At 50.8% G+C, this 17,805-nt stretch overlaps 2 protein-coding genes across 3 annotated transcripts; both read left to right on the top strand.

The window, feature by feature from the left end:
• The first annotated feature begins 1,870 nt into the window (after nucleotides 1–1,870).
• On the top strand, nucleotides 1,871–8,612 carry slc7a5 (solute carrier family 7 member 5). The gene is made up of 10 exons (XM_003977740.3): nucleotides 1,871–2,962; nucleotides 4,088–4,213; nucleotides 5,582–5,687; nucleotides 5,800–5,844; nucleotides 5,924–6,047; nucleotides 6,152–6,255; nucleotides 6,346–6,442; nucleotides 6,542–6,691; nucleotides 7,401–7,578; nucleotides 7,701–8,612. Exons 1-10 carry the CDS (start codon nucleotides 2,509–2,511, stop codon nucleotides 7,754–7,756), a joined length of 1,440 nt encoding a protein of 479 aa, XP_003977789.2. The 5' UTR covers nucleotides 1,871–2,508; the 3' UTR covers nucleotides 7,757–8,612.
• A 3,426-nt stretch (nucleotides 8,613–12,038) lies between these two features.
• Nucleotides 12,039–16,122, top strand: klhdc4 (kelch domain containing 4). Of its 2 annotated transcripts, none has more exons than XM_029842220.1 (13): nucleotides 12,039–12,259; nucleotides 12,699–12,790; nucleotides 12,906–12,984; nucleotides 13,107–13,205; nucleotides 13,497–13,633; nucleotides 13,725–13,817; nucleotides 13,991–14,153; nucleotides 14,220–14,298; nucleotides 14,357–14,565; nucleotides 14,648–14,857; nucleotides 14,947–15,136; nucleotides 15,250–15,375; nucleotides 15,487–16,122. In XM_029842220.1, the coding sequence occupies exons 1-13, from the start codon at nucleotides 12,161–12,163 to the stop codon at nucleotides 15,657–15,659; spliced, it is 1,749 nt and encodes a 582-aa protein (XP_029698080.1). In that variant the 5' UTR covers nucleotides 12,039–12,160; the 3' UTR covers nucleotides 15,660–16,122. The 2 variants fall into 2 exon arrangements, with proteins under 2 accessions (XP_029698080.1, XP_003977788.2); XM_003977739.3 differs by having other exon boundaries at nucleotides 14,648–14,873; nucleotides 14,948–15,136.
• Nucleotides 16,123–17,805: the final 1,683 nt, after the last annotated feature.

The raw sequence follows: 17,805 nt of genomic DNA, 5'->3' as shown, positions 1-17,805 counted from the left end.
TCACGTGCACCACTTCACGCTGCTACTGGAAGAACGCTCCGCATTTCTGAGACAGTTTAATCACCTACATTAGGTTGAACTTTGAACCCTGCGGCTCAAGCACACATCACACAAAAAGGAATTAAAGCAAAGCCTGTTTAAGAGCAGGTTGAATGCCTCTAACTCGGAGCGCTTCAGAACTTCCCGCTGTGTCGGGCTGGATGGTGAACTCCACCAGTGAAGAACCAGCATAGGTGGAGTCGTTCCAGGGTCGTCAAAGGGTCTGACGAACATTCCAAGGAAATCATAAAAGCTGTTTATAATGTCACAGATGATCAAAGAATGGGTTTTTTAAATCAGCCACTTGCTGTATATGTGTTGATCGTGGTCATGTTTCTGATCCAATATACATGTTTATAAAAATTAATCCATAAAAGTTGGATAAAAGTGTCTTTCCGTGTATCTGGCAACAAAAAAGCTGCATTTTTAAGCTGAAATTGAGGCCAAATGGGAGCTTCCGCTCCTCCAAACAGCTACAACTTCCTGTTGGAAACTGGCCGGGATGGTTCGTATGGAGACGCGGAGAATTCCGTCACACCCACATCAGCAATGTTCCCCGACAATCCCCGCAGAGCCTCTCGTTATCGACAGTATCTATGGGATGTCGGCGGTCGGGGACTCTCACCGGCTGACCCCCCCCTCCGGAAGAGCAAAACCTCTGTGGAGGCTTCAAGGGGGCAAAGGGAGATTAGCCTGAATCTTCCAGACTGTGGTTGATGTTGATGCCACTATTTGCCAACATGCTGTATTACACCTTTATTACTATATGTAATTCATGCCTGTGTGTAACTAAACGACTTGTGTCTAACAGTTTTAATCGTTCTTATTATTATAAGTACCGGTATTACTAGTACTAGTAGTACGACTAGTACTCAGCGTACTTTTGTATGGATTCCTGGGAAACGTGTTTGGAGCGCACGTGACCCGAGATGACGGATGATGTTTTATGAGTGGACGGTTCAGACCTGCTGATCCACCAACTCAAGATCCAGCAGACAAGTTCAGAACTGCCCGCAGTTCTGGGAGGATATTACATTTTTAAGTGGCCTTAGGAAGGAGCCCCAAAGCTCCTTCATTTGGCCCGAGCTCTGAGCACACACACAGACACACACACACACACAGACACACACACAGACAACTTTGTATTCATGTAATGGTGCACATGTGATCTATGCTGCCCCGAAGGTCCAACAATGCTCCGACTTCCCTTTTGAGGGTCTATAAATGACATTATTGAATGTCGCCACTCTCTGGACCAGTTTTTGGAGCTGGTTCTGGTGCAACCGGTTCTGGTGGGAACATTCATCCAGCGTGAGCTATTGAATTGACAGGAATGATCTGACTCTGAACTACGGTGCAGAAACATACAGACGGGCTCTTTGTGAGGTGGAGACGTGCCACTTGTCCTTGAACTTCAGGATCATCCACCCACACATTCCGGGTCCTGGGAGTCCAGACCTCCGACGACCTCCGGGACAGACCTCATCTCATTGTCAACTCTTATCTTGTATATTTGATATTTTAAGTAATTTTTGGCTGGGCTGAGAAGCGCCAGAAGTTCCTGGTTCCTGGAACCAGAAGTTCCTGGTTCGAGCCCCCGTGTGGATAAAATGTAGAAGGTGTTCTGGTAGTAAGGGAAGGTGCCGGGAACACCTTCAGAGCACTGCCAAGGTGCCCTTGAGCAAGGTACCAAACCCACAAATCCTCACATAGGGCCCTGCGGTGAACTGGCAACTCATCCAGAGGTGGACCTGCCGTCACCCATGGGTGCTGCCTACCCGGGACCCCGAAAGGGGACAAAAAAAATAGAAGACATTGACACGTGGGTTGAATTATATTTAATTTACTATAAAAACAGCATCAGCATTTATTCAATTCAAAAACATCGCATTCGTCCCCAGGACCGTTTGAACTATTTGACCATTGACTACTAAACTATTTGAGTTTCCCGGAAAGTGGATTCCAATTGTATACATGGTTGATCAAGAGTGCTGCGCCATTCTTGGAATAACAGGTCACGTGTTTTAGTGTTTAACAAAAGGAAAGAATCCAAACGGGTCCGTGATCATCAACGCGTGGAACAGATAGGGTGCGTGCAGTGCCGCCGTCTGCCGGCGGGGGGCGCCAGAACCCAATTGAATATTCTTTGGAAGCCCTGAAGGGGCCGCCCAGTCTGGTAGAAGAGGACCGGCATGAGGGCTCGTTGGAGCTCTGAGACTACTTTCTGGGCAGGACGCGGACGACAGACTCACACCGGGATCTGCGCGCTGACAGAACCGGCTGACTCACAGGTAGAGAGCGGAAGAGGCGAGCGCAGGCCCGAGGGAGCGCGCCGGAACACGGGGAGGTCTGTGTCCGCCGAGGCAGGAAGAGCGAAGACGGCAGCGACGTTCGAACGATGCCGCTCCTCAAAAGAGAAATCCGAACGGCTCCGGGGACACAGAAGTGGACCCGCAAGCTTCGGAAAAAATGCTGTCCCCGACCTCTGGCACGAGCCCCGAGGAGGCGGGGGGGGTCGTCCTGAAGAAGAACATCACGCTGCTGAACGGCGTGGCCATCATCATCGGTACTATCATCGGCTCGGGCATCTTCATCACCCCCGCCGGCGTGGTGAAGGAGACCGGCTCGGTGGCCATGTCCCTGGTCGTGTGGGCGGTGTGCGGCGTCTTCTCCACGGTGGGGGCCCTGTGCTACGCGGAGCTGGGGACCACCATCACCAAGTCGGGCGGGGACTACGCCTACATCCTGGAGGTGTACGGCTCTCTGACGGCCTTCCTCAAGCTGTGGATCGAGCTGCTCATCATCCGGCCGTCCTCCCAGTACATCGTCGCCTATGTGTTCGCCACCTACCTCCTGAAGCCGCTCTTCCCCGTCTGCTCCGTGCCGGAGGAGGGGGCCAAGCTGGTCGCCTGCCTCTGCATCCGTAAGTTTGCCCCGCACGCCACGCCACGCCACGCCAGGCCGTGCCATGCGGCATGATGCAACTTTTGCCATTGTTGTACGCCGGGCTCCGCCAAAACGCGTGGCGCGCGCGCACACGCGCGCGCACCTGTATTTCTGAGTGATGAGTGTGTGTAATGTGAACACAGGCGCGCCACCTCGGCGGGGTCAAAGGTCAGGGCGACACGTCTTCTTTTGTCAGCTCCACCGTTAAAAAGATTCATTTGCGCTTTGAAATTCCACAAAGCTCCTTTTTGGCGAATAGTCTGGTTAAGCCGGATTCTCCCGAACCAAGACCGGAGACAGAACCTTCAGATCCGGTCTCGGTGCTTATATGGGTCATCATTTGGCAAACGGGTCAGATTCAACCTCAGAGTGGCGCCGAGGGCGTCACGCACTCAGAAACGGTTAAAAGTGACTGAAAACCTGGGAATTCCACACACAAATATTTAAGGTGAGGAATGCCAAGCAGCTCATTTTTGCCAACTTTTTGCCGAAAACTGGCAAAGGAGCAAAGATTAACTCTGGATTATTTGCCCCTGAGCCGCCTGGCGGCCTCTTCCTTCGACCACGGCGCGGCGTCCTTCCCCTCGCCATCCTTCACCACAGCACAAGACGCCGTGTGGGCCGTCCCACAGCCTTTAATGCAGGCTCGCCCCCCCCCCAGGTGACTTGTCTGGAAGGGTGAGAGGGGTGTTTACCAGCTAGTCACATTAGTGCCTAATCTCCAGGTTGACTGAACACTAAATCCCGAATGAGGTCACATGACGCATGCATGTGAAAACCAAATATTTACATCGGGTAGTGGAGCACGCCCGCGTCTGTTCCCGGGTCAGCGTTTGGTTCCCGTCCCGGTGCGATGGAGTCGCTGCTGTAATCACCCCCCCCCCCCCACCAGCACAGGGCCTTATTGTGCTCCGGGGCTCTTTGTTGCTGCCCTGACCTGATTTAGGGGCTCTGGAGGGACCTGCTGCTTCTGGTAATTGCTTTGATGGGGTCCGTCCAGGGAGACTCTTCCAGTGGATTCCCTCCTTTTGTGCTTGTTGAGGGACTGTTCCTGTTGTTGATTCCAGTCTGTCTGTCTCCCCCCCCCCCCCCCCCCCCACAGTGCTGCTGACCTTCGTGAACTGCTGCAGTGTGAAGGCGGCCACCCGAGTACAGGACATCTTTGCCGCAGCGAAGCTTCTGGCACTCACCCTCATCATCATCATCGGTTTTGTCAAGATTGGCCAAGGTACCTGGCACAAACACCCCCCCCCCCCCCACACACACACACACACAGCTCCAACTCTTCCACGTAAGTACTGTGATTAGGAATCGAATCACTTCTGAAGGTGACCAGACCTGATCACCCTAAAGCCTTTAGCCCCCAATCCTCCAATAGTTCTGCGAGGACGCCGATAAAACTAAAATAATTATTGATGCAGCCGGTGTAAAAGCGGGCAAACGCGGACGAGGCTTCCACTCCGAGCCCGTATCAGTGCCCAGCGCGCGTGTTAATAATAATAATAATATTAATAGCCCTGGAGAGACCTCACTCCTGAAATCAGAGCTCTTTTTAAAACCCGGTCCAACCCGTCAGCTGAGTCATCATTGGAAGGCGGAGGCCAATATTCCAACCTTAACATGAGGAGTAAAGAGCTATTACTTTATTATTGCTGCTGTCATTGTGAGCCGAGGCCCCCTGGAGCACATGTGACATAACTCAGTCCTGGAGGGCCGCGATCCAGCCGGGTTTTCTGTCCTACCTGGTTGAAAATGCATCCGGTGGGATGGAAAACCCGGCTGGATCGTGGCCCTCCAGGACTGGGATCGACATGCCTGCGAGGATTAACCGTAACAAGTGGGTTCTTGGCCTCTTTGATGCAGCTAAATTGCTGCATTTTAGCGTAGGTGGCTGCAGCTTGTTGCCCTCCTGCCGCCCGTCTGTCTGAGTAGAGGTGATCGTGCGTGATCGTGCGCACACACGTGCACGCTAACAGAGGACAGAGTCTCAGTAGAGGCCTCTGACCTGATGGGGGGGGGGGGGGGTAACCGCAGAGAAGATGAGGATGTTAGCGCTGACCTGAGAGCTGAGCAGCAAACTTCTGTTGGGCTATTTGGGTGTTTGGGACTAAAACCTCAGCTGGTTCTGATCATTTGGATCCGATGGGTTCTTTTGGACCTCTGACTTGTGTTCTCAGTCTCCGCCTGAGCTCCACGCTGGCGCCGTTTTTTTAGACGTCGTCAACGGATCCTTTTTAGACCCGGCTGAACTCTTAATCGCCGTGTGACCCTGAACCAGGTAAAGCAGGTAAACCAGTGGGAGTGTAGTGGGCACAGACCGGGCTTTTATTGTGGCGCTTCCCACGCTAGCGGGGGCTTACCGCTAACCCCGGTTCCACCAATACTCCCCAAAGCTGTTGGTTTAGCGACCGACGCCGTGTGTCTGGGAATGTGCGTTCATGTTGTGGTGTGCACATCCGTCAGGAATGTGGCACAGATCCTTTCAGACCGCCACCAGCCCGTCGGAGAGGAGGGACCGATCCAGGGGCCGCCGCTAACCCGCCATCTTTCCTGTTCAATATTAACGGTTTCCTTTGTCCTGATCTTCCCCCTCCAGGCAGCACAGAAAGTCTGGTGGTAGAAAACTCCTTCAAGGGGTCCAAATATGAGTTCGGGAGCATCGGTCTGGCGCTCTACAGCGGCCTGTTCGCCTACGGCGGCTGGTGAGTTACAGTCGGGACCTTCCCCGGTCGGTTCCACCCAATCTGAGCGCGCGCGTGCGTCATCGGACACGTCCCGGGATAACCTGAGTGCTTGGCGTGTCTCCGTTAACAGGAATTATCTGAACCTGGTCACCGAGGAGATGATCGAGCCCTACAAGTGAGTATCGGCGACCGTCCGCGGCGCCGCTGGCGCCAAGTCCTGAGCTTCAGTTGTGATGTTTGTGGCTCTCTCAAAGGAACCTCCCTCGCGCCATCATCATCTCCCTGCCCATCGTCACCGCCGTGTATGTCCTGACCAACCTGGCGTACTTCACCACCCTCACTCCCGAGGAGGTGATCGCCTCGGAGGCCGTGGCCGTGGTGAGTGCTGCCCCCGGGGCGGCGGCTCGGGACCCAGGACCGCTGCTCAGAATCGCTCTAGAACCCGTTCGGCTGCGTTGTTGACGTCTTCTGTGCCCGCGCAGGATTTCGGTAACAAACACCTGGGCGTCATGGCGTGGATCATCCCCGTGTTCGTGGGTCTGTCCTGTTTCGGCTCCGTCAACGGGTCTCTCTTCACCTCGTCCAGGTAAGCGAGCCGAAGCCGCCCGAGGCCACGGGCCGGTGTCCAAGAGACGTGCGCGGTGGCAGGTTTTCAGTGTCCTTGTGGTCCGGTTAGGTTGTTTTTCGTGGGCTCCCGGGAGGGTCACCTGCCAAGCCTGCTGTCGATGATCCACCCCACGCTGCTGACGCCGCTGCCCTCCCTCATATTTACTGTGAGCTCACACACAAACGTCTCCGCCCCTCAGTGGGATCATCAAAGGGTGGGAAAACTCGGGTGGATACTCAAACTGCTCTCTGCCCCCCCCCCCCAGTGCTTGATGACGCTGCTCTACGCCTTATCCAACGACATCTATTCCATCATTAACTTCTTCAGCTTCTTTAACTGGCTGTGCATCGCCATGGCGATCGTCGGGATGATGTGGCTTCGTTATAAGAAGCCGGACATGGAGCGGCCCATTAAGGTGAGAGAACCTGATGTTCCCGCTCACACACGTGGAGCAGTCCACCAAAACCACTTTGGTTTGCTTGGAAACGTGCAAAGGAAGTCCGTGTTTTTCATTAGAGGCGGCAGGAAGACGGATCCATCCCATAATCCAGGGTCGGCCCGCAGAAATGAGATGAAATCGCAGAGAAAGTAGAGCTGAATGATGATCATCTGCAGAATGAAATATGTGAATGTGACCAATGACCTGTGTGTGTGTGTCTGTGTGTGTGTGTGTGTGTGTGTGTGTGGTGCTTTAATTGAGTACCCAAATGTTCTTTCAACTAACGAAGTGAGGACAATTTGGCTGGTTCTGACAGAGGAAACAGTGTTTAGAGTTGAGTTTTAAGGTCAGGGTCCTCATGAAAGTCCTCACAAAGATAGAAGAACAGGGGTGTGAGTGGGGAAGGGAGGGGAGGTGTGTAAAGCCTGACACAGAGGACCATTGTGTTGTAGCTGAATGTTAATTTTGTGTGTTGTAGCGCTTAATGACATGACTCTTCCTGCCTTACCGGTCCGTAGTGGACCCCATTAAATATTATTGGGACAGTAAAGACGGCGTTTGCCTGCAGCTCACTCTAGATATATCTAGTCTGAACACACACACACACACACACACAGACTTCTGCAGGCCTCTGTAAGGGGGGGGGGTCATCAGGTCACCACTGATCCCCTTGTTCCCGTCGCAGGTGAATATTTTGTTGCCGGTGAGCTTCGTGCTGGCCTGCCTCTTCCTCATCATCGTCTCGTTCTGGAAGACCCCGGTGGAGTGCGCCATCGGCTTCGGCATCATTGCCACCGGCGTTCCCGTCTACATGTTGGGCGTGCGCTGGAAAAGCAAACCCAAGTGGCTCCAGCAGGGAATCTGTGAGTCCCTCGCTCTCCTTCGCCTGTTCTGAGACGCATCTGCACGCCGTGTGTGACGTTGGCTCACCTGTCCGTGTGTGTGTGTGTGTGTGTGTGTGTGTGTGTGTGTGTGTCTCCCGCAGTCTCGACTACGTCCCTCTTTCAGAAGATGATGCAAGTGGTGCCACAGGAGTCCTAAATCCAGAGAATTCCCCAGAATTTGTAACTGGCGACGCTGTGAATTGAAAGACAAAGAAAAGTGTCATTTGATTCTTCTGAAACACACACACACACACACACACACACACACACACCCTCCCTGTCTGTTGGCTGCTGATAAGGACCTGTACCAGACCGGAGAGACAGCAGTCGTCCACCGTTTATCGTGTTCTGATCTGGAGCTTCTGTTACTTGGGACTGTTTTGAAAAGCTCTTTATTTTTTAGACCGTTATTTTATTCCGATTCTTTTCGTAGACCTCAGTAATTTAAGTTCCCCTCGTCCCCCCGGCGGCGTGTGAAGCTGCAGGTGATTCACCTGCCATCAGTCAGGCAGGACGGGCCTGGTCCTGGCCTCCGTTAAATTGGCTGTCGGCCTGTATTTGTAGGCACTTACGGGAGTTTTAATACAGGAGTTGTCATATTTCGTGTGGGAGGTCAAACGCTGACAAACCTTTAGCCTTCAACACGTGGAGAGATGCTGGAGGAAGCTCATTAGATTATCGTGTGTTGCCGGAGCAACTAGTGATCGAGCCTATTTATAGAGATGCTGCAGTTTTCTTCTGTTTTTATGAGAGAACGTTTTGGTTCCATGTGTTTGCAGATGTAGAAACTCTTAACCCTCCGTGTCATTAGAAAGCCTGCTGGTCGAAACTGACGTCAGTAGAACGTTACTAGCTTTGATGTCATTAGTTCTAATTTGTTTACAGGGCATTTTGTACTTTACAAATAAAGCTGTGGGGGAGCCTTTAAAACTTGTATGTGCCTGCTTCATCTTAAGTGTCTGGAATTTTTAATGGTGTGTCCAAACACCAGCAATAAAAACGTGGAGGTGAAACCGTTGTTGCTTTACTCTTAGTTAGCATCGCAGAATTAGTTGCACAAACACACGTTATTATTGCAGTATTGCATCGGGAACTTGGAAAACAATTGATCAGGTGCGTTCAAAAATCCTGAATATTATATTTTTTATTCTAAAGATGCAGGAAAGACAAATTACCGGTCCCGTTGGGCAACCATCCGGCCCGTGAGGCCTTATTTCCACCCTTCAGCTGCAAACAGGACGCTTGTTTCAGCGCTGGGAATCACTGGCAGCGGTGCGTTCAGGGTCCCGCCGAAACATTCCTCGTTACTGGAAAGTTCACAAATTGATGTTTCATCTTGTTTTTCGGGTAAACGGACAAATTGCATCTTGTTTTACTCCTTAAATAAAAGTCAGAGTGAAAGAGTTTGGAAAAGAGGCCACATCAATGCACCACAGAGAGTGAGATGCTTCTATTGCTGTAAAAAGATGGTTTTAGATTCTTTTGGGATCTTTTTGATCTTTATCTCTGTGTCCAAAGATTTAAAAAAAAACAAATATTACACACATGTTTTCAAAGGGTTTTCTCCTGTTTTCCAGTCCTTCAAATTAGGGATTCTTGTAGCCTAAAAAACCGATTTTGAAATATTGCTCCGCGTTGCGTTAAGAAGCACGTTCCAGATGATGTCTGGGATTTAGAACGTCTGGGACTACAGGCTTTTCTCTGGTGTGTCCCCCACACTGAATTTAGTGGCTTCATTTAGATGGAGTCCGGGATGCTTATGGGATCACGGTGAGCATATTTGGATCTTTAAAGGGAAAACTCTAATATTGGTGTCTTGTAGAGCCCCAATCTGCTCGGAGGCATTTCTTGAGTTTTGTTCTCTCGTCTGGTCTTCATCCGCTGATCCAGGACCGGCTCGTGGAGGCAGACGTCCCTCATCCCAGACACTTCCTCCAGCTCTTCTGGGAGGCTTTCGGACACTCGCACCAGACGAGAGTCCCCAGTGCGTCCTGGGTCTTACTCGGGGCCCCCTACTGGTGGGACCTGCCTAGAACACCCCCCTAGGGAGCTGTTCAGGGGGTGCAAAGGAGCAGTTCTACTCTGACCTCCTCCCAATGGCCGTGGGGACCAACAGGACAACGTGGACCAGTGGACCAGGAACAACTCCATGTTCTCAGCCTCACCTCGGAATCTGGGAGCAGTTCTCCCGGAGGTGAGAGATAGAGACCTTTCTGAGAAAGGGCTCGGCCAGACATTCCCGACAGACCCTCACGATATGTTTGGGTCGGCCAGCGGGTCCACCTCGCCACCGGGTGGTGGTCGGTTGACAGCTCCGCCCCGTCTCCAGGGGACACTCCTCCAGGTGGGGGCTTTACACTCTGCACAGGTGTGACACCGTCTGTCCTTAGAGCCTCAAAGCAGCTCAGGAAAAACTTCAAAAAGGGTTAAAAAAAAAAGAGAAGAAATCTTTGAGGGAACAAGAAGAAACCTGCTACTACTGTTAGCTGGCCTGTCTTGTGCCGGGCACCACGCGGCTCAATAAAAATAGGTCCCATCTGAGAGCAAGTTGTTAACAACCAGTCACACGGTCTCCCCCACCCAGTTTGACGTGAAATACACAAACTCTTTTACGCTGCAAGAGTGTTTCAGGAAGTTGCGGTACACAACGTCGTGAATCTTGCAAGCGGTTGTAACATTTCACAGAGAAACCTTAAGTGACTCTGAGGGTTCAGGTCGTGGCGTGTGGGAGCGCTGCTGATGATTGAGATAGCTTAGTGTTGGGGGGGGGGGGGGGGGGGGCACCAGCATGGAGCAGGCCTAACTGGCACGACTGGCACCTGTTACCAGCACCACTGATAAAGAATGAGTCTTCTTGTGGTTTTCAGCCGTTTTATAGTGCAAAATCAACAAATGTCTTCTAGTCTGGTCAAAATCTGTGAACGTTTTCATCGCCGAAAGGACAAAATTTCATGCTAATTTCATGGAATATTTCTTGCTATGGTGAAAGAAAAAAATAAAAAATAAAATTCTCATCAATCTCAGAGGTTTGGAAATCGTTGCTTGTTTAAAAAAAATGCAAAAATGTTGCTTTGACGCAAGTATTAAGATTCTTTACTCATGTCTGTCCGCCTGGGCGTTGGGATGAGACGACTCTCCATGACGACGGAGGTCAGAGCTTCAGTCTGGGTTCCATCCCAGCCCAGAACCTTGGTTCCTGACCATCGACCCGGAGCTTCTCTCCCACCAGGGTCGCACTCACAGCATCAGTTCTGGTTCTTCCATTCAGGCAGAAACACGCATCGTTTCTGGAGAAAGAACTTTGGAGTCAAGATTTTTGCTGTATTTGGTTTGCTCATTGCTGTTAAGTTTGGTATTTTTTACTCCTGCCTTCAGGACTTTTCGTCTTATGAGGAACCACATGACTCGAAGTGGTTCTGGTTTCAAGAAGTGAGGGTGTTTGTGAGCGATGTATAAACTCTGAATTCAACATTGTCCAACTTCTTAACAATTTACTGATTTATAGTTTCCCTCTACATAAAAACAGTTGGAATAACAGTTTCTTCAGGAGAGAAAAGGAGGATCATATTTCACAGGTTTAACCACAGCAATCTGGACACACACACACACACACACACACGTGATGGTACACGGTTTGGGCCCCTCTGGGGAGCATCAAAGGTCAGCAGTCAGGAGTGAGTTGTGTGCTCGGCAGTCATGTGTTGTGCGCGCTCAGCTGATTGTGTGCGTGGTTGTTCACACTTCCTTGATAAATTAACCGGAGCCGGTTTGGAGCATTGTCACGTTCACATTTTCGCCCTGCAACAAAATAGCAGGAGAGCGAGGAGAAGGTCTCCCTTTCTCTCCTGCTTCACCTCCACTGGCCTCACGTGTCGTCAGCCCTGCACTCTTCACTCTTTCCCAAATAAAGATAGATAGAAAGATAGAATTTATCTTTTTCATTCAGGCATGAATAAAAGGATAAAACTGGTTTGGAGGGCAGATCTGAGGAATGTTGCCAAATATGCAGATGATACTAAAAATCTCTGCTCATTATTCCAGCTGTTTTGCTCTCAACTTCCACTCTTTCTAAAAAGTACTATAACCTCTTAATATTATGTGTAATTTGAAACCGGACTCCACCTGTTTACATACTAATTTTGTACATGGCCATTATGTTTGCACATGAAAGCACAGATGAAAATAGAAATAGCATGGATAACCTTTCTGAAGTCTAGTCTCAGTATTTATATCTCTACTATTTCTAGTCTTTGTTTGACATATAAGTTTTTTGGCCAGTGTACAAATAATGAGTTGCCAAAGTAGAAGTCAGACTGTGCGCGTCGTGACCTGCCAGCACACATTCATACTGTATGTTTGCGTGTTTGTTTCCGTGTTTCAGCGAACCACCACCAGGGGGCGCTGTGACGTCCCAACACTACCGGAAGTAAATCCTCCTCCCACCGGAAACTCAAGCCTGGCGCTTGTGTTGACAGGCAACACATGCAGCACCGACTTTGGCTCGGGAAATCTGATAACTTATTATTATTATACCTTCGTTTGGACTCACATCTGAGCCGAGATGGGTAAAAAAGGCAAGAAAGAGAAGAAGGTGAAAGGAGCGGAGAAAACCGCGGCGAAGATGGAGAAAAAAGTCTCCAATAGATCCAAACGAGAAGAGGTGACGCTGAGATGTAGCTTGGTTGTTACAGATTGTTGTGGATTTCTATAAAAGCTACTGAACCTTTTCCTAAATAGGCCAATTATGTTTGCAGAACCCAAGAGAATAGTGAGAATTATCCCATTTCGGGGTTGTACGTTATAGTTATGTGGGGGAAACACCCGAACCATCATTTAGATATTTGTTTTACTTTTTGGTCCTAATGAGAAAATGAAGTTATATAAGTAATAAAATGAAAACTAAAGAGTTTAGGGGCTCCAACCATCTTCTCTTTTGTTTAAACAATGAAACAAGGTTTATTTCTGTTGTTAACATGCACCTAAATCAGTTTTTATTCGCGACCATTTGACACTAACTGAATATTTTTGGCAGTTTCTTCTCCTCACATAACAATGGGTCGAGTTTTTCTTGCCCATTTTGAATGTTGTCTGTCCTCCAGGAGGATTTGGAGGCTCTGATCGCCCAGTTTCAAACTCTGGACGCCAAGAAGACACAGGTTATAGAGATCCCATGTCCTCCTCCATCACCACGGTAACAGAACCTGTGTTCTATCCACGTGAAACTGGATGTATGGGCTCGTGGGGACGGGTGCACAGCGTGGAGGAACGTTCCTTCCCACTCATGTCGCTGTGGTTTGTATTCCCAGCCTTAATGCGTCGCTCTGCGCCCACCCTGAGAAGGACGAACTCATCCTGTTCGGAGGAGAGTTCTTCAACGGACAGAAGGTGCTGATCGAGAACCTGAGAACGTTTGTGCTCCTGCCACTTGGTGCCGATTCTGACTAGAACGGTTCTCTCTCACGTTCCAGCAGGGCTGAAATCTCTTGTGCTCCTTCCTTTGATCACAGGACTACTTGTACAACGATCTCTACTTTTACAACATAAGGAAGAACTGCTGGCTCAAATCAGAGATTCCCAACCCTCCCCCCCCACGCTGCTCCCACCAGGTAAAGGACGCTGAAGATTAGTTATTTCCTGTTAGCAGAGACGAGGTCATTGATGTCTTAATGACCTGGGAGGGATGTCCAGCTCTCTTCTGTCCTCGAGGGACAGGAGTTGTAGAAGTGGGCAGTATTATTAGGATCGTCTGTGAATTCTTTCTTCTTGCAAAACAAGCCTCTTGTTTTTAAATTTAGGTTTAGAGCAAAACCCCCCAAAATAATCACTTTTTCCTGTTTCGATTCCCAGCTGAAGAAGGAAAGTCACGGGTGGATTTGTGTCCCCTTTCTTCCCCGCAGGCCGTGGTCGTTGCTCAGGGGGGGGGGCAGCTCTGGGTGTTTGGAGGAGAATTTGCTTCTCCGAATGGAGAACAGTTCTACCACTATAAGGACCTCTGGGTGCTTCATCTGGCAACACAAACCTGGGAGAACATCAAGTATGCCTGCAAACTAGCGACGATGATGATGATGATGATGGTGATGATGATGATGATGATGATGATGATAGAGCTGGGTGTGTTTCTCCAGGGCCCCCGGTGGTCCTTCAGGTCGCAGTGGGCATCGGATGGTGGCCAGCAAGAAGCAGCTGCTGGTGTTTGGAGGTTTTCATGAAAACAGCAGGTAAATGACGGCACCACCTCCAAGACGTGCAGGTCATCTACAGGTCAAAGGTTCATCCCTCAGGAAGTGGATCAGCACTAAAGGAGATTTTTATGTTCCTAAGAGCCTTGAACCTCCAGGCTGCTCCCAGACAGCAGCATTGCTGGTGTTGATCTCAACCCCTCTCCCCTCAGGGACTTCGTCTACTACAATGACGTCTATTCTTTCTCCCTGGACACTTTCTCCTGGTGCCGCCTCTCCCCCGCCGGCTTCGGCCCCTCCCCGCGCTCGGCCTGCCAGATGACCCCCACGCCAGAGGGCACGGGGGTCATCATCTACGGAGGATACTCTAAACTGGTGTGTTGGTGTGAGAGCGCTGTCTGGGTTGAGGTGAGGCTCCTTTAACGCTCTCTTCTCACGCAGAGAGTCAAGAAAGATGTGGAAAAGGGGACCATCCACTCCGACATGTTCCTCCTCAAGCGAGAGGCTAAAGAGGGCCAAGGTAGGAACAAGAGATGATGGTTGTCAAGATGGTCCCCTCACTCTCGGGTCTTCCTCAGAGAAGTGGACCTGGGCGAGGGTGAGCCCGTCTGGGAGCAAACCCCCCCCGCGCTCAGGCTTCTCCCTGGCCGTGGGTCCGGCCGGCCGGGCGGTGCTCTTCGGTGGGGTGTGTGATGAGGAAGAGGAGGAGTCGCTCAGCGGAGACTTCTACAATGACCTTTATCTGTACGACATCGCCAAGAACCGCTGGTTCCCGGGTCTGCTCAGGGTGAGCCAGCACGTTAACGAGCAGCTGTAAAGGTGGGTTGATCCGTGGAGCGGGGGCGCCTTTAATGGTTCCATCTGTGCAGGGAAACAAGCCAGAGAAAAAGAAACGCCGACGGGGGAAAAAGCTGGAAGAGGGAGGAGAGAAGGAGGAGGAGGAGGAGGAGGAAGCCGAGCAGGCGGCAGCTCAGGCAGCTGCTGAAGTCATCAAAGAGTTTGTGGCTGAGGATGGAACCGTGATGACCATCAAGGAAGCAGGCCCTGTCCTCCAGGAGGAGGAGGAGGAGGAGGAGGAGGAGGAAGAGGAGGAGGGCAAGTTTTAACGCTCAACCTCAGCGTCATGAGCTTTAATGACGCTCAACGCTCTCCTGATGTCCTGTACGCAGACACAGCTGCTGCACCGGCGGTGGAACCGTGCCCGAGGTCCAACGCCATGGCAACCGTTCACCAGGGCAAGCTCTTCCTGTATGGGGGGATGTTTGAGGTGGGCAACCGGCAGGTCACCCTGAATGACTTTTACTGCATGGACCTCCACAAGATGGATCAGTGGGAGGTTCTGGTTAAGATGGACCCCAGTAAGTACAAACGGGCCCGGTACTGGTCTGTAGTGGGAGCTCCGTTGTTGGTTACGTACCAACTCCTGATGTTCTCCAGTGGTAACACGCACGACTCATGTCTTCGTCTCCAGAGTCCCAGGAGTGGCTGGACGAGTCCGAGTCGGACGGTGATGAAGAGGACGAGGAAGAGGAGGAGGAGGCAAATGGAGCAGGAGGTGGAGATGAAGAGGAGGATGAGTCTGAGGATGAAGAGGAAGGTAGGTAGCATTAGCTTAGCTCTGAACAGGTGGCGATGTGCACGAGGATCCTTTAAATGTGAATTTCCTGTCGTTTCTGCCTGACCTTTGACCCGCTCTGTTTACGTTCAGAGGAAGACGAGCATCCAGCAGTGCAGGAGGGGGAGGAGTTGTCAGGGTACCAGAGCCGCACTCAGCAGTACTGGATCGGACTGGCCCGCACAAACATGGGCCCTGACGCCAAGGACAAAAAGGTTGCCAAGGTCGCTCTCGCCATGGCTAAAGTCTTCTATGAGGACCAGTAGCGGTGGACGGTGGCTGGTCTCGAGCCTTCAGACTGATCCTCCAGCACCACACACACACCTTTCACACCCCTGTGTGTCGGAGACCCCTCCACAAAAGGTCTCCTTTCAGGGACAGCTTTCAGAACCTTGGACACTGGCCAGCATCCCACAAGAATCACATGATCTCCCTGGCAACCTGCGGTTCCAGACACTATACTGGGGGTAATTTGGGGGTTGTCATGGTGATAAAAGGAGGTCGCTTTGCCGATTAATGTGAATTTTCTGTTGTTTTCTCAATCATTACCTAACCTGACGTCATCGATCATCACGTCACACTTGTCCTCGAGTTCAGCAACCGAAAGCGCGAGTTTGTCTCCCCCCAGTGGACACCAGTGGGAACTGCACCCCAACGTCCGATTGTTCACACAAAAATAAGTCACAGAGTTGGACGATAAAATAAACAGATATTTTTTAAAGATCTTAACTGCTCCAGCTGAGTCATAATTATTATTAGCTGGCCCTCGTTTCTCCATAATTGCTCCTGTAATATGGCTTTATAACATTTAAACATTTATAATAAAAAGAAATGGAATATTTCCCAGGGCTGAGAAAAAGGAGTTGTCCTGAAGGCTCCGAGAACTCACAAGTTTGAAAGAACCACGACTCTTCACCGACCAAACTGGGCAGAGAGCTGCACAGCCAGAACAACAGAGGAGGGACTCGGGGGACAAGAGTCCGGATGTCCTCAAGTGTTCCAGCCACAGACCGGACGGGAACCCAGCAGAAGAGCTTTTGCTGCCCCTGTGACGGTCCCGTCCAACCCGACAGAGCTGGAACGAGAAGAACGGCAGCAGAACCCAAACGTAGGTGCCCAAAGCTCGTGCGCGTGTATCAGAAATACCCAAAGTGATCATTGATATCAAAAACACTGTAAAAGAGAAGCTAGAAGAGCTGGTGGAGGAGGAGTGTGTGTGTGTGTGTGTGTGTGGGGGGGGGGGCATCCTTCAGTGACCCATTTTATCCTCCATCAGCAGACTGAACGAGGAGAGAAGCTGATGAATAATGTAGGAGAGACTGGAGACAACGTTCTGTCCCCCCCCCAACACACACACACACACACGCTGTGCTTATTATTATTGTTATTATTGCTGGATGTCTGGGACAGAACGTATTGATAACCAGAGAGGTGTTTGCTCCACTTTTAGGTTGCTTGATGATCACGTCCGGCTCTGACGGAGCTCAAACAGGTGGTTGTTGATGAAGATGATGATGCAGCGGAGTCATCGTTTCCCCTCAGAGCGTCACTAGTTTAGCTGCTTTTTACCTAAATTCTCTATTATCAATCTCACAATTCGATCAAATCGCTGTGTTTTTCTGAGCCTAAAGGGATTTTTACTGCTCGCAGATGTTAGCCAGCTTCTTGCCAGAACTTTTCGTGGAGGAAACCCTCTCGTGTCTGGTCCTGCTCGAGGTTTCTTCCTCTTAAATTTCGTTTTTCTTGCTCCTTTGAAGGTCAGGATTCGGGTTTCTGTCACCTGCTGGCGGCGCCGGTCCACCAGAACAGGTTCTGCTGCATTTTTCTTCTCTCTGACTGCACATATTTCCTCGCACCTGTAACCAGTTGGGTGGGGGTGAACTGGCCGGCAGCCAGAACCAGGGAGGTGTGGTGATGATGTCATGATCCATGGGAGGACGGGTCCAGGTGGTGTCTGAGCAGGGTCTCTGAGTCCCTGCTGGACCAGGGACCCAGAGACCCTGGTCAGTGGTGCGGTCCAATCTTCTCCGCGAGGAACGTGAAGGATGGAGCTACGGCCTAGCTAGGCTCGCGTCCCTTTCTGATGATGTCATCAGTGATATACTGGGGGTTCATACACGTCTCAGAACCTCTGTGGTGAACAGGAAGTCATGCCGGCGCTTCCTTCCTGTCTTTCCCCGTCTTCATTCACCTTTTGTTGTTTGTCTTTACTTCCTCTCCTTCTTTTCTGACTAAGTAGTGTGCTAAGGTGCCTAAGCCATTAAGCCCCAGATTTGCAGTGATTTTATTACTGTAATCTCTGCTTGATTGGTTTAACGTGGTCGGCGGGCGGCGGTGACTTTGTGACGGCAGGAGGGCGCACGCACACAGGCGTTGTTGTACGATGCACATCGAAAACACTCCACCACAAAA

The sequence above is a fragment of the Takifugu rubripes genome, chromosome 9 (genome assembly GCF_901000725.2).
Source record: "Takifugu rubripes chromosome 9, fTakRub1.2, whole genome shotgun sequence".
Taxonomy (NCBI): Eukaryota; Metazoa; Chordata; class Actinopteri; order Tetraodontiformes; family Tetraodontidae; genus Takifugu; species Takifugu rubripes.
The sequence above is the reverse complement of the archived record's forward strand: the minus strand, read 5'-3'. Positions and strand labels throughout refer to the sequence as shown.